Source organism: Narcine bancroftii, chromosome 5 (assembly GCF_036971445.1).
Source record: "Narcine bancroftii isolate sNarBan1 chromosome 5, sNarBan1.hap1, whole genome shotgun sequence".
NCBI lineage: Eukaryota > Metazoa > Chordata > Chondrichthyes > Torpediniformes > Narcinidae > Narcine > Narcine bancroftii.
Genome location: NC_091473.1, coordinates 224011079 through 224033295, shown reverse-complemented (window position 1 = coordinate 224033295; position 22217 = coordinate 224011079). Strand labels below are relative to the sequence as shown.

At 39.1% G+C, this 22217-nt stretch overlaps 1 protein-coding gene across 4 annotated transcripts in view; it reads right to left on the bottom strand.

The window, feature by feature from the left end:
• The window catches only part of LOC138764954 (AT-rich interactive domain-containing protein 2-like), a 278904-nt gene that overhangs the window by 4551 nt on the left and 252136 nt on the right, over positions 1-22217 (bottom strand). For 2 of the 4 annotated variants that reach the window (XM_069941451.1, XM_069941453.1), the window contains 5 exons: positions 19201-21566; positions 11290-11483; positions 9071-9209; positions 6969-7057; positions 1892-2015 (listed from right to left, as the gene is read on the bottom strand). In XM_069941451.1, coding sequence (XP_069797552.1) covers positions 1892-2015; positions 6969-7057; positions 9071-9209; positions 11290-11483; positions 19201-21566 — 2912 coding nt within the window. Of the gene's footprint in view, positions 1-1891; positions 2016-6773; positions 6814-6968; positions 7058-9070; positions 9210-11289; positions 11484-19200; positions 21567-22217 lie in introns of those variants that run through there. The other 2 variants (XM_069941454.1, XM_069941455.1) reach the window with 2 other exon arrangements.

Below are 22217 nucleotides of genomic sequence, written 5' to 3'. Positions count from 1 at the left end.
CCACTGCCGCCATAACCCACCCAGACATTTTATAATTGAGGAGCCTGGGATCCCCACTCCTGCCCGGGAGCCCAGGGTTCCTGCTCCTGCCTGGGAGCCAGTGCCTCCTAAGCTGACACGTAGCTGTGATTCCTGCACTGAGCGCACTTGGTTGGACAGTGAAATGACTTTTTCAATCTGGACAGCACCGTACCCGACGTTGAGAACGGAGTCTCCGACTCCGGCTGCAGCCAATGCTGAAGACTCTGGTCCAGCACCATTTGGCATCTTCCCAGCCAGAAGCAAAGGTTTTTTTTTTACTTGTTTGCTTAATTTACAGATTTGTTACTTGACAAATGGGGTATTGTAACAAAGTTTGGGTTGTTGCTGGAAAGCCCAGACATCAGTCTTTGGGGGGGGGGGGGGGTGGGGTCATCTTATATGCCCAATATATGACATAACCATGAAAATGTGGCTGAAAATTGGGACATGTCTTATCTGAAGGTCAACTTGTATGCCCAAATATACGATAAATGGAAAATAACATTTGTTGCCGTTGCAAAGCTTGCTTCTCAAAAATTTCCCTCCGCGCATTTCAGGAATATCAAACTATCCATCTCTGCAATACAAAACATATTTGTTTTAGCACTTTTTCAATTCTCATGAAAGTTATCTATTTGCTTCTCTCTCCATAGTGCAAGCTACTAACTATTGGGGACTTTTTTTGCTTTTCTTTATGACAGATATTTTGGCTGATGCTGCAGGAACAGACTCATTTTGATTAGTGGTCAGTGGTAGTTGCTCCAAGAGTAATCATCTAATTAGGACCAGTTGTTTACAAGAGGCATAAATTTAGTACATTTATTAACACCTTTGGATTGAATACATGGATGCATTTCCTCCTGGTTTTGATTTAATGTTGCTACTGCCACCCTGAATAATAAAGATACCAAACTGGTGATAGCAACAGGTAGTCTCAAACTAGCCACAAGTCATCAAATTCCAAAGTCTCTAGATTGGGAATTGTGCTCATACATCTTCATTCATAAAGCACACCGATGACGAATCACTTGCAGAGAATTATGTGTCCCAAAATAGCCTTGGGTGTATTGATTAAGGGAACTCTCCCTCCCATCCTTTCCAGGGTTAATCTCTTCTTTAATGCCTTCTTTAAACTCCAAGATATACTCCTTTGTACAAAGTTGCAACAAGTTCTTGAACGAAGATGCTAAAAGTCAGTATCAATTTTTTTTGTTTGAGACTTTTTTTTACAAACATATGCAACTACAATTCAAAAGAATTAGTAGTGAGCTTGCTCAGGGCTTAAAAGCAGCAAATTTAGAATAAAGAACCATCATCCAAAATTAAGACCTAATATCACCTGGTGGCAAAGCAATGGAAATGTTCATCTTTAATCACTAACATGCAATCTCACTCGGTTATTGTTGCATGACATCAGGAAAATTGTGGCACAATTGTGCCATGTATACAATATATATATTTAAACATTTATTTCCATATGTAGTCCTCAATACAATTTAATACCATAAATGTGCAATTCCTAGTAATAGATCTCACCAACAGAAATGAGTTCACAATCTTTGGTGGTGTTTTTATTGAGAAAGGAATGTCAACTAAGATATGATTGTAACTTTACTGACTTTCTTGATGGGATCTTTTATATTTATTTGCAAGCCTCTTTTAATGACCTCATCTGAAAGGCTCCAACCATTTCAGCAGTACACTGAGGCATTTGTCAAGATGTGGGCTCAAATCCTGCAGGAATCCCAGAATGTAGAGCTGTCTGACTTAAAAGTAACTATTGTTTAAACTAAGCTAAACAGGCATTCAGTAGTTAATTGTTAAAATAAAATTGTTTCTCTTCTCGAAGATGTTTATGTGGATTATTTACCAAATAATTCCTAAAAATAAGGTTGCGGGAGCCTTTCCTTAGAGCCATTAGAGCAGCACTGGGATGGTTAGCCAAAGCCTTGTGGGTCTTAGGTGTCGGAGATGTAACCTCTGATGGAGACTGCCTGAATAACAAAATAATGAGACAGATTAATGTGTGGAATTTTAAAATACAGATGCATTATTAATTCAAAGACAACTAATGACATATAAATAGTGATTAGCAATTCATCCAAAGAAGTGATAACTTACATACACAGACTCAGAATATTTAACAATCCACAAACAAGAAAACTAAATTGCCACCTCAGACCATCTGCTTTTTCTGAGTAATTAAAACATCCTTCATATAAACTCATGTAACACAATTTGACATGGCCCAGGAATGTTTGTGTCCGGCTCATGAACCATTGAAAGGGCTACAAGTTGCAAATTTCATCTACATGAATTAATAAAATCAACAATGACACCATTGTAAGTTATTTGAATATTTGATCTCTGGTACTGAATGACTAAGTCACACATTTGCTTGCATTTTCAAGGTCAGGTGGATATGTGAAACCAGAGTAAGAACAGGTCCCTCAGAACCTCCAGCTCACTCTACCATTCAATATGATTGATCTGCTTGTAACTTCAACTCTGCATTCCAAGTTAGCCATGATAATCTTTCACCCGCTTGCTTATCAAGTACAGATTCAACTTTGCCTTGAAGTATTCAGACCATTTCCTCTGCTCTTCGAGGAAGAGAACTGCAAAGATTCAGTAAAAAATCCACCAGAATCCTTTCTTAAATAGACAACTCCCAGTCTCTTGGTTATCCCACATTATTACAAACCTAGTTTGTCCTGCTCCTTAGAGGACAACACAACTATTTCAGCTATTAGTCTAAATACAGGTCTAGTAGCTTCCCAAAGCTAAAACATCAAATGTTTCTCCTTCCTTAGATACTGCTTGAACTCTTGTAGTTTTCCAGCATTTTTTTGTTTTTATTTGATTCCAGCATCTTCAGTCTTTAATTTTCATTGTACTGGCAAACATTCTTTGAGCTTCTTCCAATAACATTAACATCCTTTGCTAAACAAGGAGACTAATATTGAACACATTATTCAAGATGTAGTCTCACCAATGCTTTGCATAATGGAAGCATAAACTCCATATTCAATTCCCCTTGCAATTCTTAGCTTTCCTATTTATTTGCAATACTGGCTACTAGTCATTTGCAAATCATGCATAGGACACCCAGTTCTCTTTGCAATCTCATAAGTAATGTTGATTCATATTTTCCTATCAAAATGGATAATTTTAGAGCTTCCCACATGATATTTGCCAGATCTTTGACCACTCACCTAACCTATCTGTAACCTTTTGTGGCCTCCTTATGTCCTTTCCTCAACCTACTTTAATACATATATGTACATCAGCCAATTCAGAACCCATATCTTCAGTTTGCTTCATCCAAATCATTTACATCAATTGTAAAAAGCCACGATTCAGCATAACTTGATAGGGCACACCATTTGCTATATCTTGCCCACCAGCAAAAGACCCATTTACATCCCCTCTCTGAATCCTGAGCTAGCCAATTGTCTGCACATGTCCAAATGTAACCTTCCATTCGACAATTTTTTATTTCCCTTCATAACAATTGATGTTGCATTTTAAATACCTTCTGTAAATCTAAATTTAATATATCCACTTGACCCCCCCCATAAAAATGGATTCCACGACCCAAATTATTTTTTCCAAAGAGCTCTAATAGATTGGTCAGACATGATTCTTTTCCACAAAATTGGTCACTGTGAAAAGATTCATAATACGGATAGGCTTATTTTAAGGAAGGCTGAGTCACACTGGAACAGCTGTAATCCAAATAGAATTTTCCTTAAAAGTTTTAATTGGTTCAGGAAATAGCATCCTTATGATTAGTTGTTTCCACAATAGACAAAATGAAATTTGACTGACAATCAAAATGATGAGGGGATATATTTGTAGAAAAGATGGATAGAATAAACCAGTGGACTGGTATGAAGCATCTTAAAAAACATGAAAAAATAAACATGTCATTTTACAATTACTGACTTATTCCATCTGCCTCTAAAATCTTTATACACTCTTATCTCCAGTTCCAGCTTCTCTAAAGATCTCAATGGGTGGCCCTCTAACTTCAGTTACAGTGCCTGTATTGTAATGTATAAATATTGGGAGGAATTTGGTAAAATTACAGTAGGTTACTTACATACACACATTTTAAAACAGGTCTTACTTGAAATACTGAAGAATTCATATTCAGTAACCTTGCAGGATCGATGGAGACTTTTATGAACATTTCACAAGTAGGTGCTAATTGAAATGATGTCATGAAATGAATAGACCATTGTTTGGAGGAAACAAACTGGCTGTTAAAAAGTACCTACAGTGTGCTCACAGAAAGGTCATTCCTGGGTTTTGTTTATCTAAGACAACAGCTTGACCAAGAGAGGAGAACTCCTATGTTTGTTGAAGGTGGTGCAAAAAGCAAGTGAGAGTCACATGGACTTTCTGGCAGTTGACAGTTGGAGAGAGAGAGAGAGAGAGAGAGAGAGAGATAAGACAAGTTCAACAAGCTCTCTCAGCCGGTGTGTGTGATGCTGAAAGCAGCTGAACAGTGCAGGCAAGGAAGCTAGTTTGAAACAGAAAGCTCCAGAGCAGTGGATGGCTGGAAGTGCTATCTGTCTGACGTTTCTCTTGGAATAAGTGGAACAGAAAGGGACTGTGTAGCAGCCTGAAAGAAAGAGGTTATCATCTGGAGAACCCTGATGGGGCAAGTTTCATCAGCGAGACATTGAGGTGACTAATGGTAGTACCTGAGTTGTGGAAATCCTAGAACAACAAATCTCTCTCTGCAAACCCTACAAGAACCTTCCTGAGCGGTAAACATTTACCTTTCGAGCACCAAAGCCTGGTGAACTTTATACATGTTAAATTCTGTGCACAGTATAAGAATTGCCTGCAGCCAGAGAACTTGGAAGAGAAGTGAGATTAAACTGTGAACCAAAATTTACACACACATAATACACGTGCGCTTAGAATTAGAAGGGGATTAATTTAAGTATAAAGATAAGTTAAAGTTTGATTCTGTTTTCATGTTTAAAGATAATTAAAAACAACTTTTGTTTTGGTGACTGTCTATTGCTGCTGGGTTTTGGGGTCCTCTGGGCTCATAATAGTATCCTCTCTGGTATTGTACCCATCAGATCATATTAAATGATTAATTATTAAGCTCTGAGGCACTAGTGTTAGTGTTAATTTCACCAAAATAAAATTGATGGAGTAAAAGATTGCTTAGCACTGAAATAGAAATCACTACTTGTGATCTTTCTCCAGCCTTTGGATTTCTAAAATTGAGAACAAAAATCACAGTCATTGGGAATAAACTGGACCACTCTCCCCTTTTAGAATGGACTTTGTAAAGTAATATGGAGACAAAGTACAAAGAAGTACAGTGGGGAAAAAAATAACCATAAATCAAGTTCAAATGGCTTTTTAAGTACTGTGTGTACATTGAAAATATATTTTAAAATATATATAATTTGGAGCATGTGATATGTAATTTATCAAAACAGATCCAAATGTGGTGCCATATCATCAGAGCTTAGTATAGCTAAGAAGGTGGCCTATTATATACCTACATTAATTCTTTAAGCTATACAATTCCAATTTCTCATCAGTCCAACAAACCTTTATTTAATCAAATAATTATCCAATTGTCCTAAAATTATTATTACTGTATTTAATCTGCTCCAACCATGTCAATAATACAACCAAGAAAGCACACCAAAATTTTCCCAAAAGCTTAAGATTCAACATGCCCCCCAAGGTCTATAACCAGTTTTTACAAGTGCATCATAAGAAGTATTCTGACCAGATGCATCACAATCTGGTATTGGAATGGCACTGCCCAAAACTGCAGTTAATTCAAATCAGGCCATTATGCAAACCAAAATTTCTTCTATTGATTGCAGCTATACCACCTGTTATCTTGGGAAAGCAGCCAGCATACTAAAAGACCCATTCCACCTCTGTCACAGTCTCTTCTTCCCCCTTCCATTGGGCAGAAGATACACAAGGATGAAAAGATGAACCTCCAGATTTAGGACAGCTTCTTTCTGGTGTTGAATGGATCACTCATTGGTGTCCTCGCACTGTGTTAACTGTTTTCTTTGTAAATTGCACTTTGTAACACTATACCCTGCACATTTGTTTTGTTTTTGCACTTCCTGCTGTACTTAAGAATGGGTTCATTTGCCTGAATAACACACAAAAAGCTTTTCACTGTATTTCAGTATATGTGACAATAAACAATTAAATTCACTCTCAAATAAAGTATTTCTAACTACAGCATTTTTTTTTCCTTGTATGACCTCTGCTGCTTTTGCAAATTCCCTTAAATTAGCAATCTCTCATCATTAAACTTTCTGACATTGGAAACAATTTTTATTTACTCTTTCAAGAGCGTTCAAGATGTTAAAATGACCCATTATCTCTAACTTTATTTCTCAACTCTATACATAACTGTCTTTCACCCACTAATCATCTATTAAGTCTTTCTTATATTAAGAAACATTTGAATTATGAAAGCGATACTTTATAAAATCTCTATGTCACACTTTCTAGGTAACAGACTCATTACAATAGAATGAAGAGGAAAAATAACCTTTTTAATGCAGAATTGTTCTAAAGCGCATCACACACCAACAACTGAAAAGGTCTGATCTCCACTGCCCCAATCCTACTCTGTTCAGCATCACATGCCATATTCCAATCTTACCAACAAAGCTATATGCACAGAAGTGTTTATGTATGTTCTGTCATAAGTTGATAGAGAAAACCATGATTTAACTCACTGTTTTTGTGCGAGCTTTTTGCTTGCTGATATTAGTCTTGCTGTGAAAAAAGTCAGTTCTCCAGTCAGAATTCACTAATAAAAAGCCTAAATGAAGGATCAATTAAATGAGAACCTGCAAATTTGGACCCATCTTATAACAGTACCTTCATGCATTGAGTAACCAGTACTAGCCCAGTAGGAGGTGGACATTTACCTGATTGCACCTTGCGCATTACTCATTTGTGCTTTCTGTTCCAACCTTTTCAGTCCATTGAGTAAAGTCTCCCTTGAACAGTGCTTGTCCTATTGAAATTAAATATAATTAGCAGAACAATGACAGATGTTCTGAACTTGAAGTGAACACATTTGATTTCTACATAGTGCAGAAAGAGGCTCAGCTGACTCATCCTATAAACTAGCAACTCTCAACCATATGTCTGTAGTGATGTAGTAAAGACAATACTGATACAATAAACATGTAATATGTAAAAGACTGAACATTTGAGGACCAAATAAAAAAGATTCTCAAAAATCTTCCCATATGAACAAAATAAACATTCTAGTGGTGGTCTGGGAAGGGGCTTCAGCCCATCACCCCCCAACTGATAGTCCGTTGGTTTGTTATAGGTGGTTTGCAGTAATTAAAGGAATACTTAAGCTGATCTGTTGACAAGAAAGGTTGAGAACCCCCGCTCTAACCAATGCAATAGGACCAATGACATTCTTAAAATTGTTCTTAAAACATTTCCCTCTTCCCATCTCTGTACAAAAAAAACCTTTTTTTTTAAATTTGCAGTCAGCCCGCGGTGGATAAGAAAGTTGTACGATACTTCAAGTTTTGATTTTTATCTAGAACTATTTTTGTCTTTAGCAAACATACCTTTTCCAAAGTGAGATTGAACAGTGAGGTAATGTAATCACTAAAGCAAACATTTACCTATCTAATTGTTCGTCAGAAAGGTACTACAATTCCTGTTCTAAAAAAGTTGATTACAGAGGAAAGGATTGGCATCCTGCCCATGTATCTATTTAACTTAAACCTGCAACACTGGCTTCCTGTCGAAGAAATTTTGCTGTGGTTTCACAATGGTATTTGCACAAACTTCCTTTAGCTAAATATTTAATATGTGGAATGCAAGTAATAGAAAGCAAATAAGACATAATCCATCTTCAATATACTTTCAAACTCCACAAATGCAGTACTGATTGAAATACAGGCATGCTGAAACAAAGCACGCTTCCATTTGTTATTCAGTTAAACTAAATAACCAGAGAATTATTTCTGAGCAATCCTGTCCAGGATTCTTGATGAACAATAACAGGTAATTCTAGCAGTCCCTTTGCTTAAAAAAAAACAAGAATTTGAAACATTATATTAACTGACCTAAAGTAGGTTTTTGTCTGCTAGTAATCAAAGTATACAGAAAATAAATATTGAACTTTCTCTGACCACTATGTTTATATGGCATACATTTTAATAACCTAATTGCTTCCAAATTCCCTTCTTCTCTGCCCACAGAGTAGGAGGTAGCTCATTTGACAACTCCCACAAGAATGTAGCAAGCTATGGAGGATGACAATCAGGCCAAACTATTTTGGTACCCCTCCAGAAGATGCTTCGACGTGTTACCAATTTTATGATTTAGGTAATAACTCTTTCAGTTGGCCTCAGCATAATTTCAACTTGTAAATTTCATTTATATTCTGCAAATTTCTGAAAGCCAAATTTATTCTAGTTTTACATGTTGAATTCTCATCTCAATGCATGAATATCTATCCAATTGGACTGAAAGAAATGTCACATGCTGAATGAAAAAATTCATAACAAATGGTAATGTGGGCTAAGTGACCACAACTTCACCACTGTGCAACATATTTAAATTTGATTCATTTTTCTTCAACCAAATATGACCAAATTTTGTGGCTAATGATGAAAATTTTAAAATGGTTATTCGTTCACTCTGCCTTTCGATGGCTCTTTTTAAAATTTGCAATAAATTATTTATTAATTATTTATTATCTAATGGCTCAATAGATTGTGTACTCAAGAATTCGAGGGGAGGGGGATCTGAATTTTGAAGCAAAATTATATTTAGATGCTTTACACTTCAGTCAAATTTTGGTAATGCTGTCATAAATTGTATTTATTATGGTATATGAGGAGCATGCAAGTAGAGTCAAGATGTTCTCAACCTTTTCCATTCTTTCCAAGATATGCTTCAAAATTTTCATGCAGACACAATTCTCAATAGAAAAAGCTAATGTAATCATGTTAAACTAGGTGAGTAGTAAACTGTCAACTGAAAGTCACGTTACCTGCAAGTGTGTAATAAATGACAGTCTTTGCCTTGGGAGTGGCTCACAGCCTGCCCATAGACACTGACCGTGATACACATCCTTTCCTCCGTGCTCAGTAGCTGCATGGTAAAATACCTGGGAGGGTGCCTCAAACCACCTGTAAGTAACCAAAGCAAAAATGAACCTCATTATCACTTTCCCCTCTTTTCCCCATTTTCATTCACTTTCTGACAACCCAGGCTGCAAGGTATTCTCATCCTCTTCCACCCACATTTCACCCCTCCCCACTTTGGTTCTATCTGGACCCATTTGCCTTTTAATTCTCCTAATAGCTTCCATTACATTACCTTATTATATTCAAACTGATAGCCTTTGTCTCCACTAATTACTCCACTCCTCACCCCCAGCTGTCTCCAACTTCACCCTGTGACTCTTCTTCCCTCACCTGATTCCCTTGTATCTCTCTTCCTTTATCTGGCACCCCTGCCAATCAACTACCTCCACTCCTCATCTGTCTTTCATCCATCATTCCTTCCCTGGTTCACTAATCCACTACTGGCCTTTTCAATCCCTCTCCCTACCCTCATTATAGTGGCTATCTACCCTCTGCACTCTCAGTCTTGATGAAGGACTCCAACCCAAAACATCAACCATTCTTTTTCTCCCACTTTTGAGCTGCTGAGTTCTTCCAGACTTCCAGAATTTTTTTCTCATGATTTGCACTTGAAACACACCTATATTGGGAATACCTCATAAATTAACTTTGGAGTTTTACTATATTCTAATTCCCTCTTTTTCCATTCATATAGGAGAAACCTAGGTGATCATAGGGAGAATCTCTACACTGAAAGCACCAGAAGTCAGGAATGACCTCTGATTATGGAACAACTCACTAATTATTTAACAACATTATGTCATCCTCCTTGGAGAGGAGATGGAACAGAGATTAGAAGTCTTCTCACAAAATGTACAAGAGCCTCTCTACTCAAAATAAGTATCCAAAAACTACCCAATAATATATTGTGTAATCTTGCATCCCTTAGCTCCATGTTAATTTGGGCACATTACTTTGCAAAAAAAAACATGACAGGTCATGTGAAGTAATTTAATGCCTCTATGAAGTTTAGTGTCAATCAATCCCGGCTTCAGAGAATTTTGCTCAGGCAAACACCCTAAAATGACCAATGTCTGTTTCCCCATTGCTACTCAAGCTACCATTGTCAGAACTGGCATCCATTTACTAAATGAGCAACAATCAAAGCTAGTATGTGGTCAATAGGATTTTAAAACCTGGCTAGAATAGCAAGGCTGCCATGAAGATACAGAATGTCCCCAGAACGTAAGTGGAGCAAAACAAGAAATCAGGTTCGGAAGGGGAACAACAAAGGGAGAAGGACTGGGTGGAAAGGGAGAATGGATTTGGGAAGGATAAGAGTAGATGTATAGACGCCATCACTGGCACAACAGATTATCTCAAACCCAAGAGAGTGTCAAGTAGTGTTTTTAATATGGTTAGATTTCCAAGCTTGACAGGGGCAGAGAGAAAGGACAAAAACCGGAAGGGAAAGGGGGAAAGGGCTTGCCAATGAAGCAAGGGAAGAGGAATGCACATTGTGGAATGTGCATGCAAGGTGAAGAAAAGAGAAGATGGGAACACAATCAAAAATTGTATGGAAATATGGGAACAAAATGAGGAAAGAATTCAATTCCCAATTAATGCAGGCAAAAAATAAATCACAGCCAGAGGATTAAGACAAAATTTGTGCAGATACTTTCTCCTTTCAGAAGGGAAGTGTTAAAATTTCTGCAATATCTCATGGTGTGGCAGCTCTAATCATGAACCATCTGCGACACATATGCACTTAAAGCACCTTGAACAACTATGGCTGTAAATAGTTTAATTGCTTATTTAAATAACTTTTGTATAAAAAATTCATAAAGCTAAACAACTCTCATTGCATCCAATTTACTACACCTTTCATCATAAACTGATGTTTTCAAAAACTGGCCTATTGTCAAATAAAATGATTTTGTCTGAAACGAACAAAGGTTCAATAATTATTGATGCAAAATTACAATCTTTGGAAATAAATTCTAGCTTTCAGCTTAGACTGTGGAACTACTCCAAACACCACAAGAAGCAAAATTGCAGTACAATACTGTTTCTTAGAAGGTACAAAATCTCACTCAAGAGTTTGCGTGGTGTCCCTTTCTTGAAGGTCAAATAAGAGACTAACCTCTTGCAGCCTTTCCACAGACACATAAAGCTCTGGCCAGTTTTCTTGACAGGCTCTATTTCTGCAGAGACCGAAACCTCGGAGGTCTGGGACCCTGTAAACTGATCCACTGCAGAGGAAATCTGCGACTGCGGATGTTGGGTCACTGTCTGCTGAATGGACACTGGAGCAGGAGAACCCACTTTAGGAACTCCCTGTAAACAAGACAAAGTATAATAACCATCTGCAGTACATTAAATGGTTTTGAGAAGATAGTGTCAAATTCAATCAAATTTGTATCACAAAAAACCTTTAATAAACTTCAAAAGAAAATATGCCCCTTTACCAAATACACTGGCAACCCACTAAATAGGAAAGTAAATGGCCCGTGTTGCAGAACTGGGTGAGCTGTTCACACTGGACCTGGTTCGTGTGGATATCGTGGGGAGCAACCTCCAGTGGTGATGTCCCAAGTGACGAATTACATACTCATAAGGCAGTGAAATCGTAGTGGGAATAAAGCGCATATGCATAGTGTGACAGTGTATTTTGAGGTGGTTTGGGAGGAATTGCTAGAGCAGCTTGCACACACACATTTCAAAACAATTTTTGCAGGACTTCTGCAGAATGCAGCTTGCCTGGGAGAGCATGTGATTTTTGCAGGCAGACTCAGAACAGTTTTGCTCTCAGAGAGGGGAGGGAGTGAAACAGAGGAAGAGACACAGAAATCAGTTCCAGAAGGACAAAGCTAGCAAAAGTTTGGAAGGCTGTCTGGTCAAAGGAGAAGACTAGCAGTCTGAAAGGTGACATAAAAGAAAGAGGATCATCTGGAGAACCCTGAAGGGGGAAAGTTTTGTCAGCAAGACTGATTGAGAAGGAATCAGTTGTGGTTGTCCTGGAAAAGGAATCGCTCTCTGAAAACCAGCAAGATCCCTCCTGAGTGGTAACCATTTGCCTGTTAACCACCAAAGACTGGTGAATGTTGTTAATGCTAACTTCTGTGCACAGTATAAGAATTGCCTGCAACCAGTGAGATTGGACTGTGATCCAAAAAAACTTTTCTAATCTTAAATATACATTACACACACCTGCGCTTAGTATTAGGGGGGGACTCTGTAATAGTACAATGTATAAAAGAACGTGGGTAAAAAAAACTGCACAATTTAATAAGACTTATGTGCACAATGTATATAAGACTGTGGGAAAATCTACTGCTGTGGGCTTCAGACTGTTCTAACTTAGGACAAACCCACAGACCAGCTTGGCATTATTTCCTAAATAATAAGAGTATAAATAATTATTTACGTAGTATTTACATTGTATTAGGTATTATAAGTAATCTTGAGACAATTTAAAGCACAAGTACGCACAGCTCCACTGGCTGCCCAGTGACAGCTCCACCAGCTGCCCTGTGACATATAACTGCTCTGATATTAAAACTAAAAGATTGATCACTAATGATACCTGGATGACAGGGTTGGCTGTTCCCACTGAAGCCGAGTCAACTTACTCAGGCTCTGATACAACCCCCTATCAAGTATCAGAGCTCATTTGATTGTTACTCTCCGCGCCCCCCACCCCCACCCCAACCCGGTTTGGAGTGTTCACACTGCCAGAGGACCTACTGAATAACCACTAAATTGCTCAGTTCAACCCATGTTATTTGGCAGTGTGAAATGGGCTAATGTCTCACCATTTCAGTTAATTACAAACTGCAGAGGTTGAAAGAAACTTTCTCAGTTACATAAAAGCATTTCTGACTAACAAGAGGCCAACTTGTCCCAGTGAACCACTGATAGATAGGCCAATCCAAAGCCTGAAAAGTTATATTTCTCCATTCCCCTGTTCCTGGTCATATTGTACATTAAACATTAGAAGGGTGCAAATTATATGACCATTCTACAGAAGGAAGGGTTGTTTGGGTATTTTGATAATTTTTTGCTTATTATGACAATTTTAGTACAAAGGGTACAACAGAAAGAGTGCCTTTCCTAAATTAGCAATGCAATGAAAGATGTATTCTTAAAAGTTTATATTTCCTGAATAATTCATTCTATTCCAGTGTCAAGTCATACCCTGCTTCTCAATATATTGCCGCCACATTTGTAGTTTAAGCTTGTACTCAAGTTCTGTAGAAAATTAAACCATAATATTTTAAAGTACTGATTTAATCTATCACCAATTTATCCAAAACAGTACTTTTAAAAGTGATCATCAAAACATTCCTATCCAATATATGAAGCACCAATGTTTGAACAATCTGCCTGATCAGAGTGAATGATCAATGCACTGGAAAAATCTAATTAGCTAAATAAATCTGGACCCTACAGTATGCAATACTTTTGAAACTATGCATTTAAGACCTAACAGATAGACAAAATGTGTAAATTAAATTGTAAAGAATAAAGGAAATGCATTTTAGGAAACCAGAATGTTCTTTCCAGTCAATTAAGGTCTGAAGTATAATCACTGTTGTAATGGAGAAAAGGCAGATGTATGGTTGCAAATTCTTCCAGTGGTCACCTATCTCAATTATTTATCTTTTAGACATACAGCACGGTAACAGGCCCTTACGGCCACGAGCCCATCCCGCCCAATTACACCCAATTGACCTACAACTCAGTACATTTTGAAGGGTGGGATGAATCCGGAGCACCCAAAGAAAACCCATGTAGACATGGGAAGAATGTACAAACGCATTGCAGACAGCACCAGTTTCGAACCTTGGTCACTACCGCTGTAACAGAGCTGTGCCAACCGCTACACTAACTGTGCTGCCCTACTAATGAGTTTAAAAAACGATGATAGCAAACAATGGACACGTGTTCTATTTAAAATAGTTCCATTGAATCTTTTACAACATATGACACACCAGAGGCTTAGTTTTAAGGCTCATCTGAAGGACGGCATCTTCAACAGTGAGAAGGGAAAAGGTGGAAAACTACCCAAGAAGATGGAGTTAAATTTGGATAAGTGTGAGGTGATGCATTTTGGAAGGACAAACCAGAAGGCTGAATACAGGGTTAATGGTTGGATACTTAATAGTGCGGAAGAACAGAGGGACCTTGGGTTCCAAATCCATTTATCTATCAATGTCACCACACAGATTGATAGGATAGTCATGAAGGTCCATAGGATGCTGGGCTTCATTAGTCGGGGATTCAGTTCAAGAGTAGAGAGGCCATGTTGCCACTCTACAAATCTCTGGTGAGACCACATTTAGAGTATTGTGTTCAGTTCTCGTCACCTCATAACATAAACTAGTCCGGCATGGACTAGTAGGGCCAAACTGGCCTGTTCTGTGCTGTATATGGTTATATGGTTAAAGAATGTGAAAGCTATGGAGAGGGTGCAGAGGAGATTTACCAGGATTGGAAAATACCTCTTATGAGGCAAGGTTAGCAGAACTGGGATGTTTCTCTTTTGGAGCATAGAAGGATGAGAAGAGACTTAATAGAGGTCTACAATATTATGAGAGGCATAGATAGGGTGGACAGCCAGCACGCTTCCCAGGGCAGGAATAGCAAACACCAGAGGACATCTGTACAAAGTGAAGGGAGGGAGGTTTTGAGGAAACACCTGGGGTAAGTTTTTTTAAAAAAAAAGCAGAGTTGTGGGTGCCTGTAATTCTTTGCCAGGGATGGCGGTGGTGGCTGAAACATTAGGCAGATTTAAGAGTTTCTTAGACAAGCACGTGATGGATGAAAAATAGAGGGCTAAGGGGCAGGGAGGGTTTAATACCTTTTTTTAAAAAAAGGAATATATGGGTCAGCACAACATTGAGGGTTGAAGAGCCTGTTCTGTGCTGTAGTAGTCTATGTTCTAAGTGATAAGATAATGGAGAGGATGAATAGAAAGGTGGAAGAAAGCACTTTGGAGGGATGGAGGGGAGGGGTAGAAGGTGAGAGAGAAAAATGAGAATGAGTGCAGGTAAAGATTGAAGGTAAACAATCAAACAAGTGGGATTACTTAAAATTGGAAAATGCAATGTTCATGCTGTTGGATTTAAAGCTGTCCAGGAGGAATATGATACATTGTTCCTCAAGTTTACCTTTAGACTCTGCATGGGGAATGATAAGTGGTTAGCAACTGAAAGTTCTAGATTGGACCTGTAGAAAGAGTCCAGCTGCTTGTGAAGGAATGCCAGTCCATGTATGGCTAGGCTTTGGTGCTTATGTCCTTGGAGTGAGGATTAATCTTATAATTTTCATGAGTAACAGCTTGATTTCAGCCCAATAAAATTTTTCTATAATACATGAAGCACCATGGGTACCCAACTCAAAAGCATGGTGCCATCAACCAAGATTAGAATACACCACAGGTTTTTGAAACGTAATCATTACAACAGTGAAAATGTTGCTGCAAGTTTGCAAACATTAATACAAAATTGTCAAGGTTACTTATTTCAACGATACTGATGAAAATAATGAACAGAGGGAAGTACATTAAGTGACCTGATTTTAATCAGGTATCTGTGCTGAATAAATCATTTTTTCAGCAATGTTTCAAATGGCCAGTGTTACTTAACTTCCCCAGGATGATTAGCAGAGGATCAAACAAAATCTGTACTTCTGTTACACATTGTCATTCCAGTTGAAAGTAAATTGGACATGGGTCAAGGTTGGTTGTGAAAATCCGAGCCTGTTAACACCATTAATTCTCAATCAGCAAGATTCAATGGGCTGGGGTTTGGATCTAATTTTGTGCAAATTAATCACATTTAATAGAAGGTTTATAATTTAGTGAAGGAGCAGGCAACTTAAACCACAAGGACAACAGCAGCAGAGGAATTTGAATCCATAGCATCAATGTGGACTTTTGTCCAAAGACAGCAGTTGCAGAAGACCATTCAAATCACAAAACAGACAGCCCAAAAAGGAATAGAGAAATATAATCATTCATCAGTAACATCAGATATAGGTTGTGAAGTGGTGAAAAATAAATCAATAATTGCTTAAGATTTAAGCAGAGTGGAGTTATTTAGGAGTACCAGGAAATGTGCATTGTGTGCTTCTGCAAACTTTACTTCCTATTACGATGGTGTCAAAATATACTTATTTACATTCAGCTTAATTATCAAAATAAATTTGGCATTGAAGTATTAGAAATGAACATAGTCTGCATGAAGTCTAAACAAGCACTCTGGCAATACTCACATTAATGATTTCATCAGCTTTCAGGCAAATGGTTATTTCTCCATTTATATTTCAATATTGCCAATCAGGCAGCACTAATTCATGTAGAGCAGGGGTGTCAAACTCAAATTCACGGAGGGCCAAAATTAAAAACTTGGACTAAGTCGAGGGCCGAACTAAATATTTATTGAAAATTTTCAACAACATCTGCATGTTTTCTCTTCTTTCAACATATGTAATGTTAAACTTTAGGATATAACTTTAGGAGGATAATGTTACAGGTCAGGAGTAGGTAGCTCAAGTTCACCCTTTGCTTGACCTGAGGGAAACATATTTGGTCCCTGTGGAGATGTAGTCAGCATTCACAGGCTGTGTCCATTTTGGCCTGCATCAGGACTCAGCATTTCCTGCTCACTCCTCAGGCTCTAGGCCTCTATTCACCCTCGACCCACCATCCCTCTACCTGACCAGCCCTTTACCCAACCTCTACTCACCCCTCACTCTGCCTCTACCCACCCCATCCTATACACGCCCCTCTACTGCCTCTCCCCTCAACCTGTTCCTCCCTCTACCCGTCTCTCACCCTCTAATCACCCCTCCCCTACTCGCCCTGCCCCTCCCCTTTTACCTCTTCCCTATCCACCCCTCCTTCTACTCATCCCCCCCTCTAACTGCCCCTCGCACCACCATAACTTCCCCTGCCCATTACTCCTCACCTACACCCTCTGCCCACCCCTGCTTACCCACCCACTCAGGCCCAACACGCTGCCGATCAGCCTTTGCGGACAGCCACCATCTCTCTCTTCACGTGCAGGGCCGAACCAGCCGTCCCTGGGGTCCGCGCGGGTGCAAGCACTGAAGACCGTGGCGACCGGGAGAAGTGCGCTCGCACTGTGGAAGGGCCGTCCGATGCCAGTCGCGCGGGGCTCGCGCTGCCCGGGGGCCGTGCGCAGCCTGCCATGCCCGTCGCGCCGACAGGAAATGACAGGCGCTCGCCAATCCGCCGCACCACTCGACAGGTGGGAGAAGTGACTGGTTGTGCGGGGAGCCTTCCAACTGGCTTGCCGGCTGATGACATCGATAGACTGCTCGTTACAATTTCTCGTGTTACAATGGGGAAGGATGAGCAATGAAGGGGGAGGATGGTGGGGGTGACATTACCAAAAAAACAGCATCGGCTCTCGCTGCAGAGCGGGCCACCTCTAATACATTTTTGAAATGATCTTGCGGGCCAAGTTTGACATGTGTGATGTGGAGTATATGAGCAAATTTTGGGCAGTCATAATTCAGTTAGATGTAGCATAGATACATAAAGAAGAAACCTTAAAATATACTGTGACTTGCACTGGTGATGGTTTCTGTACATGTGGTCATCAGGCTTCCCAGATGGCATAGCAGCTGCATGCCAGAAAAGGTAAAGCCTGTTATTCACCATAAGAATTAAATTCCAATTAATCTTTGATGTGAACAATTAATTAATTTCTGCTATTATCCTATTTAAACCCTGCTTTATGAAAAAATACAAACTGATACCTTTTCTCTCAACTTCACAGGATTGCTCAACAAAGTCTTGTTCCTTACATATTGTAGAAGCTACACTACTTTGAATCTGCAATCTGTGCTGCATAATTAAGCTCGCCCTTGGCTTTTCAGCTCCAAGATAGTTTTAACTTCTCTAGTTCACAATTTTCGCCACTTTATCTGAAGAATCCTTTAGTGAAAAGTCTATTTTTAAGACATGAATAATTTCTGCTCAAGTATCAATGAAGGCTTGACTCCACAGACTCAGAGACAAGTACCACTACTGAATCAAGGCTTTCATGTTTCAATGGGCATTTTACCACAGTGCTTTTTATCATTCATAACTGGAACTTACTTCAGGCATCCAAACTTCTCATTTGATCTGCTTGGTCTGTTCAGCAAAATGTAATTTCCTTTGGCATCAACTTTTGAGACATCAAACAGATCCATAAGCATCTATTTTTTTGCTTTCAATGAGTAATATCTGCTCACTCCAGATCCATTTCCCATATTTGATTAATTACTGTTGCACATAACAATATCCCGTTTCTGAATATTGACCTAGAACTTCTCTTTGTTGAATCTCTTAAAAGTCAATTCATTTTATAGGTCATAGCTAATGTTGATTCTCCTTTCTTTGGTTTCACATTTATCAAGATCTTTCATTATTATTCTTTTTCCAAGAGTATTGATCAATTGTTTTCAGGTTAGGGTGGCATGGTTAGTGCAGCAGTTAGTATATTATTTGGGAGGCATGGGTTTGTGGGCCAGAAAGACTTGTTACTGTGTTGTACATCTAAATTGAAATTTATTCTTTTAAATCTTTTGAGTGTCACGTGCACTGTCTAGTCATTTTCTTAAACCCTAGTCCAATGACTTTCAAGCTTTTTGTTATCCACAGACCACCTTTAAGTATTCATTTATTTACCATGAACTACCAATAACAAACCCACAACAGGTGGAGAGGGTAGAGGAGAGGAGGTTGGCAAAATTTTTCAATTTTTTTTGTTGTCAAATTTACAACCTTTTTTTTTGCATCCGCATTATTATTACGTCAGTAATACTTGTGTTTGCTGTGTCACCACAAACCACTGATAACAAACCCATGAACTATCAGTAGTCCACAGATTACAGGTTGAGAAATGCTGCCCTAGGGAAATTGTTGTAAGCATTCAATGGCATTGTAAGCATTCAAATGTTCAAGATAGGCCATAATCCTAAAAGCATCTTTTAAATAATAATGGAAATGAAATTGCAGAAAATTTTATATACTTACTGCTATTGATGCTGTATTAATGGTGGCTCCAGCAGGTACAGCCACCATCATGGTGTTGCTACCAGCTTTTGTAGGGTCACTAACAGTCATGATTCTCACCCCTACTTTATTTGGGATACCTGCCATGGAAACGCCAGTTGTGTCTTCACTAGGCCTCTTGATTGCTTGGCGAGATAGCTGACCTTCACAAGTAGAAACCTTTGAAGCAGCAACTGTACTGCTGTTTTGACAGGTGATCACTGGAGAAGATTCTGGAGGATTGGACTGTACAAGCACATTGCCATTGTGATGAGACTGAGATGTAGTTGCGTTAAAAGTGACAGCTGAAGTTCCAGAAATTAATACGGAGTTTCTGTGTGACTGAACTGTAGGATTTGGTACTATTACTGTAGTGTGTGCAAGCACTTTCAAAGTGGAAACCGAAGAAGGTCCATTGCACATTTTGCCCAGTTGACTAGTCTCACTGTCCAGGTGACACTTGACATCCTGCTGCTCCTGGTTAAGAATTTCCCCATTCCCTAAGTGGTTAGACCCAACTAACTTCTCACTTGGAATATCCTTTCCAACGTGAGAACGATCACCTTTAGCAAAATCAGAATCTCCATTGATCATAGGCTTTTTTAATGCATTTTTAATTTCTACTGCACCAGTTTTCCCTAAAATTGGATCTCCATTTGTTAAGTTTGTCTCGCTACAAATTTTTGATTCCTGCAAAGCTGCTGTACTCTCCACAAAACTACAATTATTCATCCCTGAGCTGGGGCTCTCCTTCTTACTTTCCCCATTAAGCAGTTTTCCAGTTTGATCAAGTTTTCCATTTATGTGTCCATTGCTTGAATTGTAAGCATTAGCCACAAAAGCATTTTCTATCTGTCCAAAAGTTTGTTCTCCAGATTGTGAACTAAATATTTTTGTAACATCTTCAGTTTTCTGACAATTTTTTTTCTGCCCTTCAAACTCATCTGCTGTTGAGTTGCTTTGGTTGACTGAAACACATGAAGACTGGATAAGTTGAGTACTAGTGACCAGTTTTGCACCAAGATCTCCCGAAAGACTGTTTGCTGAGTTTGTATTTACTTGGTTCACATCTGTATTGGTTAAGTTGGTACCTGGTACAACAGCAACTGTGACTTGTTGATTGAGAGGTGGTCCCTGAAGAATGGTGTTTGGGCTGGTGGTGGAAATGAACTGGCCAGGGATAATTTGCACAGCCTGTAAGCCTCCATGTGGCTGTAAGATCTGCAAGTTTGGTTGACTCACAACCAGCTGCTGAGATTGGGGTTGAACACTTGGTACTGTGTTGGCCATCATTTGATAAACTATTTGAGGGCTTTGAGCCCTGGTAACAGAAGATGATACCTGTGGGACAGGAAGTAGGAGCTTGCCAGCTTGTGAATGAGGTGGTGGCTTAGGAAGTAGCAACTGTTTAATTACACTAGTTTCACCAGTATTAATAGGTGGACCTCCAATGGATGGTTGTTGAACATGGACTTGAATTGGAGGTTGCTGGACAGAAACCATTTGCCCACAGGTAGTGGTGGGGTTCACTAAAGAAGCTGGTGGTATTTGGGGAGAAGAAATTCCACCTGGATTCGTTAGAACAATCTGATGAAAACTTGCAGGGTAAACTTGGCCTTGATGGCCTACTATCACTTGGACACTTTGTTGGGATTGTTGCTGTTGAAGCTGGGTGGAATTGCTGACAATAGTTAATGGTGTTGGACTAATGTTTTGAAATGTCTGCGAGGAAACAGAGTTTTGGCTGCCTGCTATGGTAAAAGTCTGATTGCCTGGTAGCTGAAGTGCAGTAGCAGATACCACAGTGGTAGGGGCTGCTGTGTATTGAAGATGAACTTGCACAGGTTGAGCAGTAGAAGGCTGGATAAGCGGTCCTTGGGAGAATAAGGCGGCATTTGTAATGGGTTGTGTTCTTGAAGTAAATTGTGAATTAGGCAGTGTCTGATGAAGAACTGAAACTGCTGAGGTTGAACAGGAAGGCTGCTGTCCAATGAGAGATTGATGAGCAACTGCAACGTGAGGAAGATGAACAGAGGTGGTCATGGTGGGCAGCTGCACTGCAGTGGTGACTTTGGTTGCTGCCACTTGAACTACAGCATTTCCAGAAACTGCTGTGGTTGCTCCAGAATGAAAATTTGGATGAACAGCAGATGTTAGTACAGTATTGGGTTGTATTCCTCTAATGCTTGCAATAGTACCATGCTGTTGATGCTGGACAGGTGTACTTATCACAGGGGGTAGCAGGGTAGCACTCTGGGTCTGAGTTGTGTAGAGGATTTGTGTGACTGGTTGACTTGTTGATCCAACAGTTCTGTGCATTTGACTTTGGACAGGAGGAGCAGCAGTACCTGGAAGCAAAAGAAAATACATTTTTAAATGCAAAACATACTTTAGTGCAAAACACTCTTTAAAGAAGGGGGAAAAAAGGTAAAAACAGAAGGCTGGAGAAACTCAGCAGATCAAACAGTGTCTTTCACATAGCCAAGATAAAAATATTTAACCGACGCTTCAGACTTGAGCCCTTCATCAAGGTAACAATATTTACTGTCTTTCCTCTTCCTCTAAATTTTTACACCAGTGAATGTGTTCTAATGCATTCACTCACTACAATGCACCGCCAAAGATCTCTGTGACTCTTCAGTTGTTCAACTTCAAATAGGCTGCACAAGGTAAGTTAGAATTTTAGTCATTTAGGGCATTGCAGCAAGTCCAAACTTCATAATGGTCGCACATATTTAAATATGACTCATTCACTTTATTACACAGAAACAGATAGTACAGTACAGAAGATAGCAAATCATCCAATATAATCTGCATTGCCTTTTCCCATTTCCCCAAATATAAACAATTTTTTTCTTACTCTTCAAGAATATTGCACTTTTAAAAACTATTATTGAATTTGTATTTAGCAGCCTGACAAGGCATTCATAATCCCATTCACTGATGTCAGTAGTTCTTTTTGCCAGTCTCTTAACTATTTACCACAGAAAACCTCTTTC